General features: G+C 41.4%; 3 protein-coding genes across 9 annotated transcripts; all 3 read left to right on the top strand.

Moving 5' to 3' along the window:
• Positions 1-1,966: 1,966 nt before the first annotated feature.
• LOC114786021 (SUN domain-containing protein 2-like) lies at positions 1,967-12,979 on the top strand. Of its 2 annotated transcripts, XM_028972748.1 has the most exons (18): positions 1,967-2,127; positions 3,273-3,384; positions 3,737-3,861; positions 4,031-4,195; positions 4,530-4,589; positions 4,848-4,941; positions 5,112-5,167; positions 5,522-5,610; positions 6,536-6,652; positions 6,758-6,811; positions 6,945-6,988; positions 7,548-7,698; positions 8,643-8,861; positions 9,886-9,970; positions 10,049-10,164; positions 10,763-10,930; positions 11,020-11,109; positions 11,369-12,979. In XM_028972748.1, the coding sequence occupies exons 1-18, from the start codon at positions 2,103-2,105 to the stop codon at positions 11,486-11,488; spliced, it is 1,890 nt and encodes a 629-aa protein (XP_028828581.1). In that variant the 5' UTR covers positions 1,967-2,102; the 3' UTR covers positions 11,489-12,979. The 2 variants fall into 2 exon arrangements, with proteins under 2 accessions (XP_028828581.1, XP_028828580.1); XM_028972747.1 differs by having other exon boundaries at positions 9,886-10,164.
• Positions 12,980-14,768: 1,789 nt separating this feature from the next.
• znf207b (zinc finger protein 207, b) lies at positions 14,769-18,017 on the top strand. Of its 4 annotated transcripts, none has more exons than XM_028972749.1 (10): positions 14,769-14,932; positions 15,124-15,250; positions 15,339-15,477; positions 15,562-15,720; positions 15,790-15,865; positions 15,955-16,022; positions 16,102-16,250; positions 16,861-17,076; positions 17,268-17,406; positions 17,501-18,017. In XM_028972749.1, the coding sequence occupies exons 1-10, from the start codon at positions 14,892-14,894 to the stop codon at positions 17,653-17,655; spliced, it is 1,269 nt and encodes a 422-aa protein (XP_028828582.1). In that variant the 5' UTR covers positions 14,769-14,891; the 3' UTR covers positions 17,656-18,017. The 4 variants fall into 4 exon arrangements, 2 of the variants coding, with proteins under 2 accessions (XP_028828582.1, XP_028828583.1); XM_028972750.1 differs by having other exon boundaries at positions 17,504-17,655; XR_003749152.1 differs by having other exon boundaries at positions 14,771-14,932; positions 16,861-17,041; positions 17,504-17,645.
• An 812-nt stretch (positions 18,018-18,829) lies between these two features.
• Positions 18,830-24,848, top strand: cd7al (cd7 antigen-like). 3 transcript variants are annotated; one of them, XR_003749194.1, is made up of 5 exons: positions 18,831-19,051; positions 19,466-19,819; positions 23,468-23,571; positions 24,107-24,551; positions 24,649-24,848. XR_003749194.1 is itself a non-coding variant. In XM_028973392.1 (4 exons), exons 1-4 carry the CDS (start codon positions 19,003-19,005, stop codon positions 24,272-24,274), a joined length of 624 nt encoding a protein of 207 aa, XP_028829225.1. In that variant the 5' UTR covers positions 18,830-19,002; the 3' UTR covers positions 24,275-24,848. The 3 variants fall into 3 exon arrangements, 2 of the variants coding, with proteins under 2 accessions (XP_028829225.1, XP_028829224.1); XM_028973392.1 differs by having other exon boundaries at positions 18,830-19,051; positions 23,468-23,520; positions 24,107-24,848; XM_028973391.1 differs by having other exon boundaries at positions 24,107-24,848.

Genomic DNA, 24,848 nt, shown 5'->3' with positions numbered 1-24,848 from the left:
GAGTCTCACATCATTGTGATGATGAGTGTCTCATCAAGCAGATGATGATTGTGTGTGTGCACATGGGGACCTGGATTGGAAAAAACAGTGGAATTCTGGAAAATGTGTCACATTAGTAACACTGAAGAGACAGAGGTGAGAAGTCACAAAAATCTGACTCACAGCAGCAGACCTTTGATGGAGAAGGTCAGCTGGAAACCAGAAGACAGGTTTATTCCTGCAGGCAACTGCTGATTCTCCATCTGTACACCTTTCAACACTGGGAGTGTTTGTGAGAAAGTGTCTTTCTGTTTGTGTGTGTGTGTGTGTGTGTGTGTGTGTGTGTACGTGAGAGTGAGTGAGAGAGTGAGAGTGAGAGAGAGAGAGAGAGAGAGAGAGAGAGAGAGAGAGAGAGAGAGAGAGAGAGCATGCTATGAAGTGTCTCTGTATTCTGAGGTGAACAATGGCCTAGTCTGTGTTGTCCAGGACGGGAGCCACTGACACACCCACACAGGGAGTTCTGGGCTAAGGCCAACGGTGCGTCCACGGTGATCAGTGATCCTCAGTTACTGATCAAAAAAAGTTCCCTTTAGAATTATTAAGTCTATCTATCTAGCTACATTTTTCTCCATGTCACAGCCTGTTCCTTTTGTAAATCATGATGCTAAAATATTTTAGACCAACCCTGCATTGACATTTATTGTACACTCATTGTACCCTCTCTGAAATACTCCTGAGGTTTCAAGGGTCTGCTTTGAGTCTTTTGTTAAAGGCATACTGTTTGTGATTTTGGACTATACAACAAGTGTTGTGTTTTTGTTGTTGGGTAATATGAAACAAGGCCCAAGAGGGTTTTAAGAGTGGAATTCTTATATAGTAAATATTAATTTACTATAATCAGTCTTGCTATAGGGGTGTACCTCTACATTATAGGTACTACAGGACACTACAGTACACATTAGTGAATTTAACATTGATTTGTGTGCATTTGTGGTGTTGTTAATATGAAATTTATAATCTTTATCTGGCAACGCTAATTAAATAAGGAGCCGTGATTGTCTGGCTCTATAGCGCCATCTGGCGTATTCTATAAAGCCGCATATGACGCATTACTGACCCTAACCCTCACAGTGTACCCGCTTTCCCCTTTGCGACTTTCTGCTCAAAAATTGCAGTTGCAATGTTTGTTTTTAATTATACCGCGAGTGGGCGGGGTGCCAATGACATGAAGAATGTTTAAGCAGCTCCATAAGCCAGGACACTGTACAATCCCAGCTGATGCTTCAGGCTACTGTTGTTTCTCTGTGTAATATAGGACAATACATCTTCATCTTCCTAAAATAGTGGCAAAAATATTGGCTATGTTTTTACATGATGCTGTGCGCCTGAGGTAAAATTGTCTGCACCCTCAGTTGATCAAATCAGTTGATAAATAAAATCACATGACTTTGTGGACATTGTTCTGTGAAATTCTGTGATATTCCGACCACTTTCAGCTTCCACTGTTGAATTTCTGCAGAGCTTGTCAGTGTTTCTTTTAATTCATCAACCAGGCGAGATGTAGCATTTTGTAATAAAAAATAAAACGTACAAAAATGTAACTGGACCAAGCAATGATCTGATTTAATTTAAGGAGGAATTGTTTAATTGCTGCTATTTTTAGAGTCACGTTACGTTTATGACATTTTGAAGACTCCTTTATCCAGAGCGACTTACAGTTACATGGACTGTAGAGTTAAGGCTCAATGTTAAGTTTCTTTCTCGGAAACACAATGTGGGGGGTTTGTGGAGGTGGGGTAAGGTGACTTTCTGATCTTTTCTTTCATAGGTGAGTGTCCACATGGCTACTACCTCCTATTTGTGCTTAATGAGATCATGTGTTTTTTTATTATTATCAATTTTCAAAACAGTGAGGACTGTTCCTGCCGGCCACCACAGGGGGCGCTGTTGTCAAAACCGCGCTTCCGCTCCAGACTCCGCCCCTCCCCCTGCGTATGCGGAGCTGTCGGCTGTGCTGCTGGAGCTTCTGGTGGTGGAGGAGCAGGGTCTAGAGCTGTCAGCGCCTCGCTTCTTTGTCGTGTTTCTTCCACACTCCCCCTGCTGCTGGAGCTGCTGCTTGTGGAATGTCGAACGGAGAGACGGACGGAGGTAGGAGGCAGCTTGGTTCTGCGCTGAAGCAGCATCTGAGGGACGTTGGTCGGAGGTGTTGATGTGAAACCCACACGCCGCTGTCAACAGAAAGACAGGACGCTGCCTGTCACTTGACATAATGTATTCTGCATCTACCATATATACCATATACTCCTACTGTACACTTGCTGTCAGGGTTAAGATGCATTCTAACATTGAATATTGGTATCGACATTTGACTATGACTGTTGCTGTGGTTCTGCACTACACGTGATTTCGATCAGTTTAGGCCACCCCTTTGAGTATTAATGAGTAATGTTAGCAGTGGATCCGGGTGTGGATAAAGAGCCGATTACGTATGAGATTCAAGTTCAGAGGGCACGAGGGGTGATTGTCATTGTGAAACACAGCACACTCTGTATTTAACCCTGCATCACCCTTAGTGAGCAGTGGGCAGCCATGAAAGGCACCCAGGGAGCAGTGTGTACCCTTCTCAGTGAATTCCGAACCGCTAACTTTCTGATTATGGGGCCCACTAGGCTATCACTGCCCCACTGCTAACTGTAGATGTTAGATGATCATGGCTTTAAATTAATCAAATTCACTTCAGAAACAGGAAGTAAGATGATGCCTGAATCTGCATTTGGGTTGATTTTCTTAAAAAAAAATTGCAGCAGCATGGTTATCTGGCTTGTTATCTAGAGACTGTCCTTCCCTGATGGTGCTCATTATGGTGTTTATTAAATTGGCTTCTTCATTTGAGTGAATTCTCTGTAGTTTCATCATAATTATGACTAACTGACTAGGAAGTATGATAGCCATTTTGATCCAGGTTGTGTGATCTTGTGTGTGTTTCTAATCCTTCTCTGGGGGAAGATACTGTGTGCTTGCTGATCTGCTATTTGCACTGGAACCCTCCAGATTAGCCTGGGATTACAGATTATGTGTTAACTCCAAGCATCTGCTAAATCACGTTGTGGCGCCAACCGTGGTTGTTTTGGTGGGACAGTTCACAGGAATTCGTTCATGCTAATGAAGGAGATTGTGTCGGTTTTCCTGTTCTGAAATCCCCATCACCCAGGCCTGACCTCCAGGGGTGGCCCCTGTGAGATCCTCACTATCTGAGGCGTCAGGACACTGGCAGTGACCTCTGTGTTTTACAGATATGCTGAGGAGGAGCGGGAGGAGGGCGCATATGAAGGATGATGACGATGCGACAAGCACCAGCTCCACCGGTTCTAACACCCCCGTCACCTACAAGGAGACTACTGTCAGGTATCCCGACATTTCACACATAAATGAACCTCCATTTTCTGAAGAAATCCTACTGCACGTTTCAAACTCTGTGGAACTTGTCATTGACCAATCAGAAACTGTTGGTTTTTTTTTACTGTTTAGGAAGTGGTTATGGTTTTTATTGTTATTTTAAAATTATTCTTTATTATGTTAAAAAAGTGGGTGTGTTTTTTTTTTTTTTTTTTTGGTCTCAGAATTTAATCTGTAGTTTAATCACTATGCAAGATCTCACTAATGATTTTTGTTAGATTTCTCTTGCACTGTAGCCCCACTTGTATAAACCAAATGTTACATAAAATGACATTTAGCTGATGTTGTATATCCCTATCAGGATCTTCAAACGCAAGACCACCGGGCGAAAGCCACATGGCTCTTCTCGGGCATCCAGCCGGGCAAGCAGTGTGTGTGATGAGCCAGTGAGCCTTCACAAGACCGTCCAAACACAGAAATATGATGGTTAGGGGGTGAAGTCATGTCTGCTGCATTATTGAACGCTCCATGTTTACATGACCGTATTGTAGCATAGCAGCTGTTGCTTGGTTGTACCGAGTTTAATACTGAGGTGATTGTATTGTAACAAGATGCCTTGTTCATAATTTTTTGCTCATGTTCTCAACATATACAGGCCGACAATCCCCCCTGAGGTCAGGAACATCAGATTTGATGTCCAGCTCTAGAGCCAAGCTGCTTCATCAGGACCCTCCAGGCTTGTCCTCTGGCTACTCCTCATCAGAAGATGTGTACTACCAACCCAGTGTCAGCTCCAAAATTAGTGTGTTTGCGTTTGCAGGTTGGTACAATGTGTGAGGTGGGGCGTATCAACTGTATGTTCTGTTAAAGGCCATTGAGACATACTGTATGTGATTATGGGCTTTATAAGAAATAAATGTTGTTGTTGTTGTATTTCCTGTTGTGCAGCACTGGAAATTAACTCACAACTCTATGAGTTCCGTATCTGAAGTTAACTCTCTTCTTTGTATTGATGGTTGTGTCATTGATGATACTATAATGCCCATCCTCCACCATAGTGCAAGAGCAGCACCTTCCTGTTTTAAAGATCTCATACCAACAGTTTCTCTGTGGGGCCAACCACACTGACTGACTTCCTGTTTCCTGCATGCTAGGCTCCTCACAGCCTGCTGCTGAGGCAGAGTTTGACTTGAGAGATGCTCTAGTCTCTCCAGGTAAGCCAATTGCTCGTGGCCCAATGGATAATTAGTTAAAATAAACTTTTATTTGAAAGACTGGCTTATCTAACCTCTGTGTCATTTAGTAGAACCACAGATAAATGTTGTCCTGCCCTTAATCCACAAAAATGTTCCATGTAGTCTGAATAATAGAAACACAGTTCTCGTCCTTACTGTTCAGTTTTTGATTTGACAGTTACAGTGTGTGTGTGTGTGTGTGTGTGTGTGTGTGTGTGTGTTCATGTTCCATCCTAGTCCGGTCGATGCAGACGCTGTACTGGTGGTTGGGCTCAGCCTGGTACAGCCTGACATCAGGAATCTCATTACTGGATGTGTTTCTGCTCAGCAGGTGACCGAATTCATTTCTTTTCTGTGTGTGTGTAAGGAATTATTCTATTATCATTACTATATGAAATTAAACATTTTGATGTATGCATATTGCATTGCATGTAGTAATAAAATAAACACTGGTGGAGTATAATGTGCCAGTGTGTGCCCTTCTCAATTGTCTTCCCTAAGGTGGACTGCATCAGTGAGGAAGACTGCACTGCTCCTCATCCTTCTGCTTGTGTTGGGTGGGTTCAGCACATCTCTTTCAGTGATCTGAGTTCTGATTACATTGCGATACATTTGTTTATGTAAAGAGTCTGATGATCTTGGTTCTTGGAAGATGGTGGTTAGAAACTCATGCCACCATCTTGGAACCACAAATAAGGGTGCTGAGCTAAAAGTTACTCAGCAGGTTAGCATAGTAACTTGAATTTGATTCAGGCTGCTGGAGGTCTGTGAACAGACGTGACATTTTTGGTTCATTCAAAACCAGACGTATAATCACATTCTGGAGTGATTCTTCACCCGGTGTTTTTTTGGGATAATTCTCCCTCTGGATATTTATGTTTTAACACTAAGCTGATTGATCATTTTCTCAGGTCTTTGGCTGTGGTTCATCACTGCATCTTCCCACAAGGCATCTCCTACTGCAGCATGGGAGAGGCAGGGTGAGCAGCCATCAGTTGATGTAAGTCAGTGTTGTTAATTTTCTTAGTATTAGTGTTTACACACTTAGTATTAGGTTTTTACAATGATTTTCAAAATTATTCTTGGAAAATAAATCTTTAAATAGAGTGGGTTTACTTGCCAAAATATGGCAGCCCGTCTCATTTTCAATCAGCCAAAATACACCCATGTTACACCTCTTCTTACCTCCCTCCACTGGCTCCCGGTAGCTGCTCGCATTGAGTTCAAATCCTTGATGCTTGCCTACAGGGCTGTAAATGGAACTGCGCCCTCCTACATCAACACACTACTACCTAGATACACTCCTACACGCTCTCTCAGATCGGCAAACGAAAGGAGACTAAAAATTCCTTCTTCACGGGGTCTCCGATTCCAATCATGTCTGTTCTCCGTTGTTGTCCCTGGCTGGTGGAACAACCTGCCCTCCTCCACACGACTAGCCGAGACTATCACCACTTTTAAGAAGAAGGTGAAAACCCTCTTATTCCAAAAATATTACAGACAAATTTAACACATACACATGCATACACATTGAACAAACAAATACAAAATGTATAAATACATTATAATTTTTCTTAGTCTAGCACCCAACAATCTCCGAGCATGCTCTTCAATGACAAGTCTAAGCCTTATCAGGGCTCTTAGTTTGTATACTTGATATTCTATAGAAATCGAACGAGAATTGCTGGTGTCTTCCCATTGTAAGTCGCTTTGGATAAAAGCGTCTGCCAAATAAAGTAAAGTAAATTTATTTGAACCTAAACAATGTCAGAGGGACATTTGTATTTATTATTTTTTTCATGTTTTGTATTTTATTTGAGTAAATAAAAATAAGTTTATGAAATATAGTCAACATGATTATTATGTAACATCTCTTGGTACAAAAGTCTGTTCTGTATTAAATAGAAGGTTTTTCATGTTCCCAGACGGCCATCATTCATGCTGGCAGTTTAGATGCCCTTAGGGATGAGATATTAACTGGGCTGAATCTGCACAAGGCTAAGTGGAATGGAGGTGCTGCGCGGGAGCTAGGCAACCTCAGGGTGAGAGTTTTATGCCAAAATGGAATGACGAGACGCAGTCTATCTTACCATTGTCATCTGACACCGAAGATAGGAGCTGATCTGTCACATTTGGTTGTTCTCTAGAGGGAGATCTATCTTCTGAAACAGGATGAACTGAAGCAGAAGCACATGACTGAAGTGAGAAACCGGCAAACACATTTCCATAAACTTGCATAACCATGCACATGCAAATTTAGCACAACGTTTTATACAGCTGTCTCTGCTGTAATCTGGTGAATTAGACACCCAAGCTCTCCTGCTTCCTCCATAGATGCTGCACACTGACCTAAAGGATCTTCATTTGAAAATGAAAATGTAAGACTGCACATCATACTCTCTCTCACACAGACACACACTCACACTCATACACATACACACACTAATTTCTATAACCTGAACCAGTTCATCTCTGTAGTACTCGCATCACTTCCTTGGACCAGTTCTACTAGTTCTATCTCTGGAGAACCTACTTCACTTTTATAACCTGGACCAGTTTTATCCCTGTAGTAACCACATCACTTCACTTGACCTGTCCAGCCAGTTCTATCGCTGTAGTGCTCACAACACTACATGAACCTAGATCATGAACCAGTTCTACCATTTTTCATGATAGAAATTTGATGGGTGGTTTGCTACATCATGATGCATCATGTGTTTGTTATTTGGTTTACAAGCGGTCCACTTCCGTATGCTGAACTGTTTAATTACTCCAAAGAGTCATGTGAACAAGCAAATAAAAAATTGGATCTGAGCAGAAATTTGGAATTGAAAATTAAGGCCTGCAGTCTGAATGTGGTCCGGGACCCTGGGGCCCACTGGGGGACATCAGTGTTGGAGTTCTAGCTCATTCTCATTGCCACCTGCCTCCTTCTAGTGTTCAATCTGAGCATCAGAGCCTGTTGGACAAAAACGTGGCAGGTATCAAGCAGCAGGTCATGGAGATGAGCACTGATCTGTCTGACCTTCGCAAGACCACGGAATTGCTTCAGACAAGAATCGAGTCCCAAGAGTTTAATGACGCCAAGGTAATGTGATTATTTCTGTGGTGCTGTGTAAGAACAAAGCACCTGTGGTGTGTCATGTTCACTAGTTCACAAGAGGATGAACCACAAAAAGTCACAGGATCAAACCCTACTTTCCCTGTACAGTTGAGACCAAAATTATTAGCCCCGCCTTATGAAATTAGACACTCTTAGACACTCTTGATTTCTCCATGAAAATGAGTATAAAAAACTGTCCATTAATGTTTTTAGAATATTTTATTGATAAACCCAGTTGAATTAAGAAAGAGCAAAAATGAGACCCTAAAGATTTAAAATGATTAGCCCCCTGGCCTTTAATAGTCAATAGTTTATCCTTTCTGAGCCAATCTCTTAGAGTAGTTTTTTACTAGGTTGGCACAGGTCTCATAACGGATTGTTCTGGCTGATAGAAATAGCATGGTTTCTGAGCATTGTCATATACTTTGAGCAACCGTCTCAGATTCTCAGTAGCACTGAGGTCTGGGCTCTGTGCAGGACACTCCAGGATCTTGGTATCCTTGAGGAACTGTTGGACTAATTTCAATGTATGCTTTGGGTCATTGTCTTGTTGGAAGACCCAGCAATGAACTAAGTGAGTAACTTTAGTTCCTTTCATGTGTTCATTCTGATTGAGAAGCCAATTGACTGCACAGATGTGGTTTCAAAGCTGATTGGTTAATTAAGTTTCATCAATGCTCCAGACATTGGGAAGAAGTTTAGAAAAACATTCCATAATAATTTAATAATTTTGACCGCAACTGTAACTATTGATTGTAAGTCTGATAAATGCCTTAAATGTTAATGTAATGCAGTTAAGCCATCAGAATGCTTAATAGTGAACTTATCTAATCTCTTTCCTCAGTTGGTTCTATCAAATTTTATTTAGCTGACAGGTTGTCAGAGAGCTTCTAATCAGACTTAATAATAGACCTTTTCTTCCCCTTCAGAATGTGATTGCACTGAAGACAGAGTTGTCCAGCTGGCTGCTGGAGAAGCTTTCCTCCAACCACTTAGCGCCATCGCTGGAGGAGGCAGTGCTGCGGCCAGAGCTGCAGGAGGCACTGGAGGCCCTGGAGAAGCGGCTGCTGCAGCAGCTGGGGCAGGATGCATGGAAGAGCGTGGGGGAGACCCTGCAGAGGGAGGGGGCGGGGTCTATAACAATCAAGGTGAGATGAGCTCCTGTCATCTTGTATTCTGGTAGCTTTTGATTCATGATCTCCGTTCATTATGGGATGTGTTTGATAGACATAATTGAGCAGACATAGACCTGTTAGCATTGTCTTCGTGACCAATAAGACTGCTAGACACCCTGGCTTATGCATGACTGAACTCTTTCTTCTGGTGGTGGGCTTTGAGTGGTGATGTTGGGTGGAAGTGTTTGGTTCCCTTCCACATGAAGGCCCCCGGCCTACTACACTGTCCCTTTAAAAATACCCCACAATCATAGCCTAATTAAGTGAGCTCAAGATGGCAGGGGGGAAAACCAGGTGGTCATATTCAGGTCAACTCTAGATCTCTATATACCAACATAGCCTTGTACATATTCACAATTAACCATTTCATACGATGAAGGACATGACTCAAATCATACAAAGAACACTTATACGGTAACAAAATAAACACAGCAAACAAACACTTCCCCCTGACATCAAACACCCTTTTCCCCTGTCCCACACTGGCCTATAAAGGCACTGTTCTCCCAGCGTCCGCGTTTACATGGGGAACATTTATGCTGCTGGACCAGGAGAACCACGGTAAAAACATGAACAGGGTTTATGCATAATTGTGTGGAACTATGGATGGATATTGAAGCTGAAGCAGTGGGTACCTCACTGTTTGCAACTATGGTTAACAATAAGTAAATAAATAAATGAAACTGGTAACCTACGGTGTGTTGTGTTTATTTGAAAAAGCTAAGCTAATGACGGCCAGTCAGTATAAGTCAGTATAAGTGACGTGTCATCGGCACCCGTGAAGAAAAGAGACATAACCTAACATAAGCCATTAATACATTGACGACATGCCCCATACAGTTAAAAAGTGCCCCCACTTTTTACAGGTGACAATTATATTGTAAATGTTGAAGAACAATTTATACAATAATATTCAGTAGCCTAGACATTCTGTGGTCAGAAATGTATTCATTTTCATGTTATGTGTTTATGACTTTATCATGTGTGTGTGTGACAGGACATGGAACAGATTGTACACAGAGCTCTGAGTTTATACCGAGCGGATGGAACCGGTATGGCAGACTTCGCCTTGGAGTCTTCAGGTAGGAGGCACAATCACATTACACAGCATTACAAGAAAATTAGCAGCAGTATTTTCCCATGTGCTTTTCTGTCCACAGGTGCCAGTGTGATAAACACCCGGTGCTCGGAGACGTACCGGACCAGGTCAGCATGCATCAGCTTGTTTGGGTTTCCTCTCTGGTATCATTCGGAGAGTCCACGGACTGTTATTCAGGTATGACCATAGTCAAACTGAATTTAATTAAAGTCAAACGTCATTCCTGATCACATAGAAGTGAGGCTTCCTATTACATTAGATAAAAGCAGAAATATTAATGTTCTATATAAACAATGTGTTTGTATATAGTATTAAAGGTAGTTCACTATGTAACAGTTTATTAGAAAATATTAACATCTGTTAAATACCTTTGTAACAAACTACAAGAATTTCGAAAAAATGAAGAATGGCTGAAGAGCTTTTGTCACCTTGTTGGCAGATTGTAATTTTGTGTGAAAAAATTATATATAAAAATATTTGTGTCTGTATGAACTACCACTAGGTGGTTCTAGAGCTACTTATTGAATTGACACTGCATTAAATATAATCTGCACTACAGTTCACTCTGTAAAGCAGCACAGTGTAGATTTGTATTGTTTATTTGTCCAACTGCAGTTTTTCCCCACTTGTGGGACTAATAAAGGATCATCTTATTTTTAATGTTAAGACTGGGAGACGCAGTTAAGGAGTTGACCTCAGTTGAGATAAGGGTTGTTGAAATGCTTTTTGGCTTAATTTCTCTCACTTACATCTGGTGACCTCTTGTATTCTGTAGCCGGAGTTGTATCCAGGGAAGTGCTGGGCGTTCCAGGGTGCTGAGGGCTTCCTGGTAATTGCCCTGTCTTACCCAGTGCACATTACCCATGTCACCTTGGAGCATTTGCCCCGGGTCCTATCTCCTACAGGCCGCATTGACAGCGCCCCTCGTGACTTTTCTGTCTATGTGAGTTTGAGAAAAAGTTTAAAAGGGATTGCAGTGATTAAAAGCTGCACTGTAACCCAATTTCCTGCATATTCCCTCTTTAAATCCAGGGTTTAAACAGTGAGACGGAGGAAGGAAGTCATGTTGGGACGTTCATCTACGACCAGAATGGAGAACCCATTCAGACATTCAGACTTCCAGTGAGATGACCTAACAGGCCAATGCCTGTAACAATGATTATAATACTGATTATTGGTTCAAATTAAATAATGCTCTCTCTCTCACACCCAAAGTACTGTCCTCGTTGTGTGTGCGTGTGTGTGTGTGTGTGTGTGTGTGTGTGTGTGTGTTTTTGCCACTTATTTCCTCTTTTACACACATTCTGAACATCCTTCCTGTATTCAGTATCTGCCGCTCTCACACCTCACCAGGTTTCTTTCTTCTTTTTCTCTCTGTCAGGTGCCTATGGAGAACTTTTACCAGATGGTCGAGTTACGCATCCTCAGCAACTGGGGTCACCCAGAGTACACGTGTGTGTATCGGTTCCGGGTTCATGGTGAAGCCATGGTGACTGCCTGAAGCACAGATGCACAGAGACAGAAAGAGAGAGAACAAGATCATTTACATAATAATGACATTTACCAATTATTATATATTTTCTTATGAAGTTCATTTATATAAATGTGTCATCTTATGCAGCTGGTGTCTGCAAGTGTAATCAGCTGATTGGTAATATTATTTTTAAAAGCATATTGCTTCTAAGTTTAAGTTATAGCCCTTTAAGGTTCATTAACGTGTTTAACATTTTGGTACAAGAATGCATTTGTCCATTTGCAGGCAGTAAACAAAAGAAGCAGAAACAGTGACAGCATGTCATACAGCTGTAGGTTTATGGCCATATATAGGTTTACTAGGGCTGTCAGTTGATTAAAAAGAATGATCAAATGAATCATACATTTTGAAATTAGTTAGTCTTGATTTAATATCACAATATCAGTATTTTACCGGCCTTAGTTTTAATATAGTTGAACCAGTTGTACTTTTCCTGCTACCACTTCTGCTCTGCACTGAATAGTAACCACAGACATATAAATCATTAACACCAGATTGCAAATTTTTTCTATTACCTTAGTCGAGACATGATATATTTGCACTATTTCATATTTGCCATTGAAAGAAAAAAATGCACAATCCATAGGCTTTTACTCAATATTTATTTGAATTATGGTACATTTTGCCTGTATTGTACAATTGTGGGGAAATTATATTTTATTAATTTTATTAAATAAATTTTGGTTCCTTGTCAGATTTAGAATATTTTTTCGTTTATTTGTTAAATGTTCATTATCTGTTGTATGGTGTCATCTGTACAAGATGGTATCTGCGCTTATGTTTAACTTGTATTATGGATAACGCAAGTCTGGCATCATTTTGTAGGCAACAGGTAAAAATCTGGGAAATGAAATCTAAATGCAGTTTCATTCTATTCATTATTTCGATTAATAACACTGACACTGTTTTTTTAATCATCATAACCATTTAGAAACACACAATAAAAGAAACTGGAAAATGCCAGCAAACTGCCTACAAAATTATGTCATAACTCACGCTCCATGTAAAGGCTACTGCTTGGCCCGGCAGCTAATCAACTGATTGTTCATCTAGTTCGTTCCATCAAATCTTTGTTTTAGAGAATTCTGATAGATGAATCCCGAGCTGGTTTACCTTGGGCAGGACTAAATACTCAGTCTGTTCCAATACTTGAAACCTCTTGATTATTTAGTCTTGATTATTTATGCTTTTGGATAGATTTTTTTTTAAGATTATAATTAACAGACTGAATACATTTATTGCTAAAATTGTGCAAAGGAATGGATTTTTGTAAGTAAGAATTGTGGAAATGTGTTTTATCTAATTGTTCAACATATTGTGTGTTCAACTGTCTGTAAAGCAGTGACAAGTTCCAGACATTTACTAAAGAAATATATTTTAATAATTTAAATTGAATTTGTATATTCTGTTTATGTTTTTTTTATACAGGCGAACCATTAAACAAACCCCTCATAATCATCTGTCTTCTTAATCCCTCAATACATCCCTTTATTGTTGGAATACAATTCCCAAGAAATGTTTGTCCTGAGGCAAATCACACAACAGACTGTACTGTATATGTTAATGTGCTGTATATGTTAATCATCATAACCATAATCCAGACCATATTGACTGCAGAAATCACATAGCACACTTTCATAGAACCCAATCAGCAGCAGTTTAACTGGCCTCGTAATCATACTGGCCACCAAAATACACTTGCTTTTCATTTTCCACCCTACTTCACTGGGCAATTCACCTTTCTTTTGCATCTTTACACCTTTCTTTTCACAAATGGTCCTCTTAATTTTATTCCATTTGCATCTCTAATTTGCTGTTTATTACAGAAAATAACACTTCACATCCATTTCAAACAGCATTTGGCTTGATTAGACTGAAAGACGAGCACAATATTATGGACCTGTTTCTCCTACTCATCTGTGAAAGCTTCCCATGGCCTTTGGAGGCAAATGGGAATTTGGGCATTAGCATAGTTGGATACAGATGCAGGATAGAGTTAGTTCATAACAAATTACACAGGTGATTAACAAGCTTTATTGATCTTACTTGCCAGGTACAGGAACAAAAAAGTTCACAACAACCTGCACATGAAGGGGGTCATTCAGAAACCTGGACAAACATCACAACCTGTTTCTCCTCGCCAAATTAAATATGGTTCCTTGCATTTAGACAGGAAGCTTCTGTTAACACCTGCATTGGTTACATGCAATCTTAAAGAAACATTTATGTGAATTTGAAGAAATATTAATAATCTGTAGGAAGAGTGGTGTCTAATATACATTTACACAGGTCAGGGGCAGTGGTGGCCTAGCGGTTAAGGAAGCAGCCCCGTAATCAACAGGTTGCCAGTTCAAATCCCGATCCGCTGAGGTGCCACTCAGCAAAATCACCGTCCCCACACACTACTCCCCAGCGATCTGTCATTGCTGCCCACTGCTCACCAGGGGTGATGGGTTAAAAGCAGAGGACACATTTCGTTGTGTGCACCGTGAGCTGTGCTGTGTATGACAATCACTTCCCTTTCACATTTATGGGATTTACCAGATGCCCAGATTGACTTACAATTAGTAGTTATCCCACCACCCGTCCTCACCATCTTCTATAGAGGGACTATTGATAGTATTTTGACTAGCTGCACCACTGTCTGGTTTGGGAACTGCACCATATCGAACCACAAAACCCTAGAGCAGATAGTGAGGACAGCTGAGAAGATCGTCAGAGTCTCTCTCCCATCCATAACAAACATTTACCAAACACACTGCATCCAGAAAGCCACCAGAATTGCAGGACTCTACACACCCCTTACATGCACTCTTCACCCTCCTACCATCTGAAAGAAGGTACCAAAGCATTCAGGCCCTCACTGCCAGACTATGCAAAAGCTTCTTCCCACAGGCCATCAGACAACTCAGGAACTTTCCTCTTTGGACTGATACACACACACATACACACACTACATTTTTATGTTTAGAACATATTATCTATTACAGCAGTGTTTGCACAATTACAGCAGTATTTTACTTGGTTCCATCACGGCAGGTGCCCTTATTTTATGTAATAAGAAAGTTTCCCAGCATTTGAGAAAATAATAGTAATAAATACACTTGCCTTCATTACACGATATGTGCCTTTAAAAAACGTTGTTATATAAAAATAAAATATACATTTTAAAATTACGAAACATTAGCACCACCCATCATTTGCTGCGCATGCGTGTTGCGCAGCAAAGCGCACGTGATTGCGCGGTGCTTTGTGGGTAGGCCCAGTCACTCTCCCCGCGGCGGCGCCATTTTCGGTAGTTGTGCTCAGCGTTGAGGGAGTTTCGGCCGCACTTCTCGTTGTTCCTGCGAACCCAGAGGACGTGAGGAAGATGGGACGGAAGAAAAAGAAGCAGCTGAAGCCGTGGTGCTGGTATCCTAATCCCGCTGTGCGAGTCCATTTTAGGGTGAAACCAGGGTACCGGAAGCGACTAGTGTTTCTTTATGGTGTTTATGTCTCCCTTATTAAAGAGGGTTAGTTAAAATATAGCGTTCCTTGTCTGTCTATTGTTCACATGTTTGTTTCACTATCCGCTCGGTTGTTCTTTAACGCACGCGTTTTAGGTACTGCAACAGAGACTTCGACGACGAGAAGATCCTCATCCAGCACCAGAAAGCGAAGCACTTCAAGTGCCACATCTGCCACAAGAAGCTCTATACCGGACCTGGCTTGGCCATCCATTGCATGCAGGTGACGATTGGTTGCTTGGTCTGTTTATTTGTTGTTACGTTGTCTAATGTCATCGGATTCGTGATCAGCAGCGCGTTTTGTCATCCAGGTGCACAAAGAGACCATAGACGCTGTCCCCAACGCAATACCCGGCAGAACCGACATTGAACTGGAGATCTACGGTATGGAGGGCATTCCAGAAAAGGACATGCAGGATCGACGGCGTGTACTGGAGCAGAAGACGCAAGGTGAAACTCCTTCCTCTGTAACGTCCCAAATCCATATGCATAGCCCAGAATTCTCACCGCTCCAGTCCTGTATCTCCCGAGCAGATGGCCAGAAGAAGAAACAGAACCAGGACGACTCGGATGAGGAGGATGACGACGAAGCAGGGACATCATACCAGCAGCCCGCTGCGCAACAGGCTGCCTATGTTCCCCCGATGACCCAGCCTGGCATGCCGCAGGGCATGGCACATGCCAGCTACTCTGGTCTGTAGAGGTCAGCTGGGTGCCAAAACGAACCAAGCAGACTTGGGAGTAACATTTTTGTCTCTTCAGGTATTCCTCACATGATGCCAGGTGTCCCGCCTATGATGCCAGGTGTCCCGCCTATGATGCCAGGGATGCCCCCGGGGTGAGTTTACAAAAATGTCCCTTTTCCAGAACAGACCTCGATACTCTTGCTAAAGCTGAGTAAAATGTGACACTTTTTTGTCTTCTCAGTATGATGCCAATGGGTGGTATGATCCCTGGTCCTGGAATGCCACCAGTGATGCCAGGTCTCCCCTCTGGTGAGTTTCAGGAGACTTTCTTCCATGCAACTCCAGTTACAGAATGAAGTTGATCTTAATGCTGATCAACGTCTCCTAGGAATGCCTCCTCACGTCATCCGGCCAGGAATACCTCACATGGCCACCGCAGTCCCTGGTGCACCCCCTGGCATGCCCGCCAGGCCAGTCATTCCCCCAGCCACCACCCAGTCCAGCGTCAGCAAACCACTGTTCCCGAGCGCTGTGCAGGTAATAACTCGGCGTCCTGGCGACCAGTCATGACCGGATTTGGCACTGCAAGACCCTGCATAAACATTAGTCACTGAACATTCTAGAATGCTGAAACAAGGGGGCAGATCTGGCTGAGTTTTGAATTTGAACCCAGTCATGCACTGACACCAGTCCCCTGACTGTAGTTTGAGAAAATCAGAAACTAATGTGAAAATAGTTTTTAGTGAAATCAGACGCTGTTTTCCATTCACCAAAAGTGTAAAAAAAAAAAAATATCCTAGTGGGTAACACACTCGCCTATGAACCAGAAGACCCAAGTATGAACCCCACTTCATTGTGTCCCTGAGCAAGATACTTAACCCTAAGTTGCTCCAGGCTGACAGTCCCAGTAAATGATTGTAAGTCGCTCTGCATAAGGGTGTCTGATAAATTCTGGGCCATATTTCGCCTGCTGTACTGTCTGAAAAATGTGAATTAGGGCTGGTAGTAGCTCAGTGGGTAAGTCACTCCAGATGACCCCAAAGTCACAGACTCTACTTACTACCATTTTGTTTCTGTGTGTCTCCAGGGGGTTAACCTTTATTGAGTATTCATTATACATGACAAGCTTTTATTGTTTTCTCCGTAGTCTCAGCAGACAGCGTCGGGCCAGTCGCCCTCGGCCTCCACCACAGAGGCTACTAAATCCACTTTCCCTGCCTACACCCAGGCTTCTGCTACTTCTACCAACCCCTCTAGTAGCACCGTGGCCAAGCCCCCTGCCACGGTCACAAGTAAGCCTGCCAACCTTGCCACCACGAGTGCAACCAGTAAGTTGATGCATCCAGATGAGGATATCTCATTGGTAAGTTGTTGCGTTTTGTGGTTCTGTCCTTTATTGACAGTAAGTAACGGGTGGGGGGTGCTCTGTAATGTGTAAGATCAGCAGCGGGTGAAAGATCGAGTCTTGTGATGTCATGTTGTTCTCTCGCTGCTTGTGCCTGATGGTCATGTGGGAGCCTTCTGCCGGCTGAACACGGATTTTGAATTTTACAGGAAGAGCGCCGTGCGCAGCTGCCTAGATACCAGCGTCTCATTCCCCGTCTGGGGCAGGCCACTATGGCTGCTGCACCCGCCGGGGCTGTGGGTGGCATAATGCCCCCTCAGCAGCCAGGCATGAGGCACCCAATTCATGGTAAGGGCCTCACTCTGCTAGAACCTGCTTGGTTCATGTTGACATTTGCTGTTGCTAATGTTTTTTTTTTTTTTTTTTTTTGGGCTTCGACCAGCAGGACAGTATGGTGCACCACCTCAGGTTATGCCTGGTTTTATGCCAGGCGGCATGCCCCCGTATGGACAGAGTGCCCCCATGGTGCCTCCCTTCCAGGGAGGTCCACCAATGGGCATGAGGCCACCAGTCATGTCCCCTGGGGGGCGCTACTGAAGTGACATACAGGCACTGGATTTGAAGGTTAACACCTTTTCTTGTCTAGTGCTTTTGTTTTAAGTTAACAAGGGGTAATTTAAATGAGGAAGAGCAACAAATGGGACTTTCACATACATCACAGCCCCCTGAAGAGAAGGCGAAGGGGCAGTGTTCTCAAACGTTCCACTTTCATCAAGGCAAGTTGTGAGGGAGGTTTTAGTAGAGTGAAGCCTTCACAGCACTGCTCCAGTGCTGTTGGACATCATGTCCCCAACATGGTGCTTGGTGAGGGCTTCAGCACAAGCAGAACAGTGTATCTCTGTACAATTTTTTTTTTTTCTTTTCAGTACTGGACCCTAATAAAATTGTGATGTACTTTTCATCATTGTCTCTTGGTTTTTATTTCCAATTTGTATAATGGCCTCTCAATCCGACTGGTTCACCTTGAAACAAGTAATTAAAGTAATTGAATAAAATGTGGTAGAAAATTGAGAAGTAATGTATTGCATTTTACAATAAAAACAAGTCACTGTTGAGACAACTAAAGTCATGGGTTTAGGGCGGTTTTGCTGTTCTCTAGGTCATCCATTTCCTGTTGGTTTCAAGGGAAGCCATGTCTTCCGCAGGTTGGTGATGGTGACTTTTTTTTTTTTTTTTCTTTTCTTTTTGTGAGGTTTTCCTGCTGAGAATCGCAGCAAAGCAACGCAAGCAGAGCTGAAATTACAGAAGCTCAGTCAAAAAACGTTGGTCAAATGAAAAATATGCGTTTGTCCTCTAAAATGAGATCTTTCTGCTTAGGAGTACTAATTGGGCAATTAACCACTACATTTAACCACTGCTCCTCCTGCTGATCTAAACACTGATCTGGCTGGTTTGTCCAAAAAAAACTGCACCATTTCTTGCCCTCCACTGAGTAGACGTTTCTCCTTCAGTTCCATATTAAGTTATTGCTTCTGGTGGTCAGATCATTTGGTCAGTATTTTGGGCTGTTTCTTTTTAACACGACAATATTTAATTTTTTTTAAGATGATCCGATAAACAGCAGTTTCATATAATTTAATGACTGAAATGATGCTTAGAATCCTGCAATTGGATTAATTAATTTGAGTTAAATTGTTTCTGCGTGTGTGCATAATTCAGGCCACTCCCTCTGGGCTGTGGCTACTACAGGAATAGAAATAAACTGTCAAACATCTGAAGTTCACACCACAAGAAAAGTGTAATGTACAGCAGTTGCAATGTGAAAGGAGCATGTGAGTTTTTACTCAATGTGGAAGTGAGAGGGCTACAGTTGGGTGTGCGTGTATTTAGGGAGGTTCAGCTCCACTTATCCACAACATCCGAGGGGACATACTCCATCAGACCATGACAATCAAGCTCTTTCTTTTTTGTTTCATGATCTTATCTCCAGATGGTACGTAGCCCTGCTCAGATTTGTGCATTTACACCATATTTACACACTGTTAATTTAATCCTTGTACCTCACTGTTAAAAGTGAAGACCAATTGCTTAAAAATAACATACAATAACACTAATTTAAATAGTGTAAGCAACTTCAGTCCTGACTTCTCTAATATTCAGCAATTTAACCGATTAAATACCTTTTTGTTGTCTTTACCCTGCCATTTTATAATTTCATAAAATCTTCCAGCAAAATAAATTTTTTCATAAAACTGGAAAGTAGCAGTGGAAATGTTAAACAATGTAATATGCCTTTTGGGAACAGTATTTCAGTTCACATTGTGTATAATAAGTTGTGAAAATTATGTTTCTAAAGTGGGGAAGTTTGGTGAAGTTTGCTCTAAAGGGAAGTTTGGGTATATTTCAGTGCTGGGGGATGTGGTGTACTTCAGCAGGCAGCGAGATGACTCCATCTACCTTCCCTGTGTGCCAGAAGAGCACCATGCCCTCGGGTTCTACCTGAAATACGAGTGGATGACTTCAAAGAAGGACCTACTTTTCCTTCTCTATGGGCAAAGACCTCACATTTTTGACCCCATCTACAAGAACCGCATTATTGTCCCTGAAGACCCAAAGAGCCAGCACAACGTAACAGTGACCATCTCCCATCTGGATGGTTCTGACACCGGCATGTATCTCTGTGTGTTCGTATATGAGGGTGTCCCTTCAGACCGCCAAGTCCTCAGCAGAACCAAGTTCCTCCTCTATGTGGAAGATGAACGTAAGTGGCAGGTCATCTGCAGCAATATTTCTCATGACAGTGCTTATGGATGTTTGAAACCTGGGGAGCCACTAGAAATGTTGGTGCCATTAAAGAACCCTTGGTAATGGTGATCACATGCAAACAGACCAAATATTGTACAATGTTGGAAATGTTACTGTTGCAGCTAAACGATACTAACTGTTATCATCACCAGGCCACTAAATCTAATGGGCAACTCTGTAAGAACACATTCTTTTCCTTCTGGTCATAATATTGCAACGTTTCACAGTTTGCAATACGATGTTTCACACTTTGGTTGTGAGCTGCTGATAAAAATCCACTTGTCACACAATGAAAACTAAATATTCCATGCAGATGTGTTGCAAATTAATTCTTGCGAGAACATTTTTTTCTTATATAGCCCATAATCACATGCAGTTTGTCTCAATGGGCTTTGACAGGCCCTACAGTTGATACCCCCCACACTTGACCCAGTTAAACTCCACTAAAAAAACTGTAGGAGAGTGAAAAAACGAAAGGAAGAAACCTTGGGAATGAGTGAAACAGAGAGGGATTGAGAGTGAGCCTGCAATTGGTGATTTGTCTAAGAAAAACAAAATGCTCCAACAGTTGTAGTGTAGAAAAAGTCCAAAGTGCTGTATTGAGCATCTGTTCATGTTTAGAGGTTCTGGACAGTGCAGAGTCATGAAGTGTTTCAGTTGTAGAGTGAACAAACTCTACCACACATTTTTTCTCCCATTTACCATAAAAAGAGAAACTTTTTGGGCGGCCCATTTTGAATTGGTAGTTTCTTAGCCACTGATACATCTCAGCTTAATTTAAGTTTAACCAAAACCTGGGTTCAGGTAATAATACAATTATTTTCCATTATGCAATGGTTGTTCCAACCACCTGGGAAAAGATAATCGCACTCACCATTCCAGTTTCAGTCTTCACAAGCACTGCTGAATACCAGTTAGCGCAAACATAAAATTTTTGCAGAAAACTTGTCTTCTTTACGCAGTTCATCTGAACAAAAGAGCAAAAAACTATGTTTTGAAAAATTATTAAAGCAACATGTTCTAATGTTTGTAAAAAATATAAAACATTATGGTGTGAGAAACGCAACTGAGAAGATCCAATCAGAACGTGAAGTCAGACATCTGTCCATGATAAAACACAATAATAATAATTAAAAAAATTATAATAAGACCTAAAGTCCCTGTTTTAGGGTCTGGAAAATACCGGATTAGTAGATGCCAGTTTTGGATGTTCCACTGAAGTTTAGAAATTATTTTTGTAAAATACTTTTTTAACCTTTAAAGGAACAGATGTCTGCATGGATGTCTGAGCGACACCTCCAACTGAACCTATCCAAAACTGAGATTCTGATCTATCCGGGCAACAACTCCCCTCAGCAAAAAACAGTAGTGGCTCACTACTGTTAACACCCACAGCGTCTGCAAAAAGCCTTGGAGTTTAGATTGACGACAAACTGAATCTGAACCATCACGTTGCTGCATTCTCCAGAGCCTGCAGGTTCACTCTCTACAACATTCGCAAGATTAGGCCTTTTCTTTCACAACAGGCTACGTAGCTCCTTGTCCAGGCAATGGTCATCTCGAAAGTCGACTATTGTAACTCTCTCCTGGCTGGAGCCTCTGCAGTCACCATAAACCACTCCAGATGGTCCAAAATGTGGCAGCCTGCCTGATCTTCAATCAGCCATGTCACGCCTCTTCTCACCTCTCTCCACTGTCTCCCGGTAGCTGCTCACAAATTTTGTTCAAATCCTTGATGCTTGCCTACAGGGCTGTAAATGGAAGTGCACCCTCTTATATCAATACACTACTAGCTAGTTACACTCCTGCATGCCCTCTCAGATCTGCAAATGAAATGAGACTGAAAATTCCCTCTTCACGGGGTCTCCGATCCCAATCAACTGCATTCTCCTTTGTTGTCCCTGGCTGGTGGAACAACTTGCCCTGCTCAATTTGACTAGCTGAGACTACTACCACCTTTAAGAAGCAGTTGAAAACCCACTTGTTCAAATCTACAAATCTAACACTTACACACGCACATACAAGTTAGGCCTTATCAAGGCTCTTAGTTTTGTAAACTCAAAATCTATAAAAATCAAACGAGAATTGCTGTCTTCCTCTTGTAAGTCACTTTGGATAAAAGTGTCTGCTAAGTAAAGTAAAGTAAAGTAAAGTAAAGATACCAGAAAATGAAAGTAATTTTAACATACATAGTTATTGTGCTTAATGTCCTAATCATCCTAATGGCCTCTGCTTTTTATATGAAATGTTGCACACTGTTTCATATCTTCTCTGCACTTATATAAATGGCTGGGCTGATAATAAATATCTTCAACCTTGAATTAGAAAAAACAGGTGGAAGTGATTCTTAAGAGTTGAGTAATTTCTGGTTAATGAAGTTGCAGTGAAAAAGAGCTCACCTTGAATAACATCCTAACTCCTGGTTTAGGGTATAGCTAGACAAATTTATTCATAAGGATTTGATTAATACATTTTGGGAATGTTTGTGTAATGACAAATAACCATTACTCTGACACATTTGTTTAAATAACTTACATCAACTGACCAGTAACTGCTGCATGATGTTACTTAGGAACAATTTTAGTGTGTATCAAATAGATGGTCAAATGAGTAGAGTGAAGTTAGACTTGTGACAGGAACCTTAATGAAGCAATATTGATTATCATACCCAACTGCTGTTTCGTCAGCTGACGGTGAGTTCCCAGAGCAGAGTACAGAAGCCACTTCTGTTTTTTTTTTGTATAGTTTTTTTTCCTGTCTGCTTGGCAGTCAGTGGTTTTGTGGTTCTATCCGGTTTTTACTGCCCATTCCACTCAAGCAGCTGTCATCTAGCTTTATCGCCCACCCACCCATTTCTTGTGTTACTGTTCAATTAACCTCCTGCTTATATTCAACAAATGTACAACATAGTGGTACTTACAGTCTTCTTTCAACATCCTACTTAAACATTCATTAAACATTCATTACACAATTATTAGTTGAGTCAGGTCAAATTATTTATGAAGCTTTTTAAAACATTGAAGCCCAATGTGCTGATCCTCCAGTAAGATAGTTTTACATACAAGTAAAGTATATAGCACAATAAAAGATCTTTTTAAAATTCGTTGGAGTTTTGGGACAAGGGGTGAAGTAACTAAATTTAAGTGAAAGTGCTCTCAGACAGGATTTAAGGAGAACCTATCATTCGAGTGTGTACTTTTGATGTTCTTTTTATGCCTGAGGTTAGGTTCAGGTGTAGAGTTAGGTTTCCGAAGTGTGTGCACAACTGTATATGCATCTTTTTCTTCCTGGGGTTCGAATCCTCATATTTTAGTATTAGATTAGGTTTAGTATATTTTATTAGAGATAGTTTATGAAGGATTACAAAAGTCTTGTTACATACTTTTTTGTTTTTTACACTAGGTCCTTGCTACATAATAGAAGCCTACGTGTGTGTGTGTGTGTGTGTGTGTGTATGTGTGTGTGCTCAGAGCATACAGATTGTTTGCTGTCAGTCATGCTTTGAATTTGAATGCACAGAGCAAGGTGCAGTTGAGTGGGTGGTGGCGCTCAGTTTGTTCCTGTTGTAGGAACACACCCAGTGCATAACAGTCTCTGTTTTCAGTTGCAGGATGCAGCTGTTCCAGTTACCCCCCTCTGCTGCTGGGTGCATTCGGGGTAATTGGCCTCCTGCTCCTCATCATGGTTTGCATGACTGTGGTTTACTGTGTAAGCAAAGGCCTCAGAATCTCTTCACCTGGGAAGATGACGTACATGACTTTACACAGAAATCCATAAATCATATAGGAATCACAGCTGTTTATACCTTCTTAATGTAATGTAATGAAAAAACCTATGTCAACAAATATCAATTAACTTAAGCATTTATTGCAGAATTTCCTTATTTTCATTGAACAATGACATGATGTGTATAGATAATGAGACTCCTATTGTTCTCTGACCAGCAATACAATATTGTTCACCTTCTAAAGACTTTTGCTTATAGGAGATCATTCATTAGTTTATAGGGTTTGAAGATATCTCTATATATCAGCAGTTTTTCTCAAATCCAATGAAATTAATAGCTCTTTACCATTTTGATAATTATTATTTGTGTGTTTAGCCATTTAAATAGTTGCTTAGATAGTCAGAATTACTGTTACGAAGATAAAAAATGTTTCAGGGAAATTTCACTACTGCTTAAAACTTTTTACAGTACAGTACATGTATGTGTTTATACATTAATTTCCTTTCACATTCTCAGGGGAAAACACGCTCAGAAAGAAGAGCACAGCCACCAATTCCAATCTATGAGGAGATGTCTGGATTGAGGACGGAATCTAAAAAAGTCATGGAGACAAATCAGTACTCCCCTGCCCATATGGAGAACCACTATTCAAACCAATGGTGTTCCACATGTCCAGCCCCATGAGTTCACTCTGTTTTAATCTTCAGATTTCTGTTAAAACTGTACAGTCGTGTCCAAAAGTTTCAGAAACCATAAATACTGGTTTTCACAAGTTTCCTGCTTCTATTTTATTACGGCAATTTGCAAATACTCCAGAATATTATGAAGAGTGATTAGTGGAATTGCAAAGTCCCTCTTTGCCATGAAAATACACTTAATCCCCCCAAAAAACATCTCCACTACATTTCAGACCTGCCACAAAAGGACGTGCTGAGATCAGACTGGATGCTTCAAAAGGAAGGTGATGCTTGAAATCATTGTTCTTCATCTGTTAACCATGGTTACATGCAAGGAAACATGTTCAATCATCATTGTATTGCATAAAATGTGCTTCACAGGCAAGAATATACCATTAATCAGATCATCAAAAAGCAGACGGTGCTCAGGAATGGCAGGCATGTAGAAGTGCATCTGCACGAACAGTGAGGTGAAGACTTTTAGAGGATGACCAGGAGTCAAGAAGGGCAGCAAAGAAGCCAATTTTCTCCAAAAAAAAACATCAAGGCCAGACTGATATTCTATAAAAAAGTACAGAGAT

This window comes from Denticeps clupeoides, chromosome 3, assembly GCF_900700375.1.
Source record: "Denticeps clupeoides chromosome 3, fDenClu1.1, whole genome shotgun sequence".
NCBI lineage: Eukaryota > Metazoa > Chordata > Actinopteri > Clupeiformes > Denticipitidae > Denticeps > Denticeps clupeoides.
Note: the sequence above shows the minus strand (reverse complement) of the source record. Positions and strands in the feature narration are given on the sequence as shown.

Bases quoted from the DNA above. Each gene is read 5' to 3' on its own strand.
- LOC114786021 (XM_028972747.1), top strand. From the start codon at position 2,103: ATGTCGAACGGAGAGACGGACGGAG. The intron at 4,942-5,111 runs GTGACCGAATTC...GTCTTCCCTAAG, and splicing joins GATGTGTTTCTGCTCAGCAG to GTGGACTGCATCAGTGAGGA. The intron at 6,989-7,547 runs GTAAGACTGCAC...GCCTCCTTCTAG, and splicing joins CTTCATTTGAAAATGAAAAT to TGTTCAATCTGAGCATCAGA.
- znf207b (XM_028972749.1), top strand. From the start codon at position 14,892: ATGGGACGGAAGAAAAAGAAGCAGCTGAAGCCGTGGTGCTG. The intron at 14,933-15,123 runs GTATCCTAATCC...CACGCGTTTTAG, and splicing joins CAGCTGAAGCCGTGGTGCTG to GTACTGCAACAGAGACTTCG. The intron at 15,478-15,561 runs GTGAAACTCCTT...TCTCCCGAGCAG, and splicing joins ACTGGAGCAGAAGACGCAAG to ATGGCCAGAAGAAGAAACAG.
- cd7al (XM_028973391.1), top strand. From the start codon at position 19,003: ATGACAATCAAGCTCTTTCTTTTTTGTTTCATGATCTTATCTCCAGAT. The intron at 19,052-19,465 runs GTACGTAGCCCT...GGTATATTTCAG, and splicing joins CATGATCTTATCTCCAGATG to TGCTGGGGGATGTGGTGTAC. The intron at 23,572-24,106 runs GTAAGCAAAGGC...TCACATTCTCAG, and splicing joins GCATGACTGTGGTTTACTGT to GGGAAAACACGCTCAGAAAG.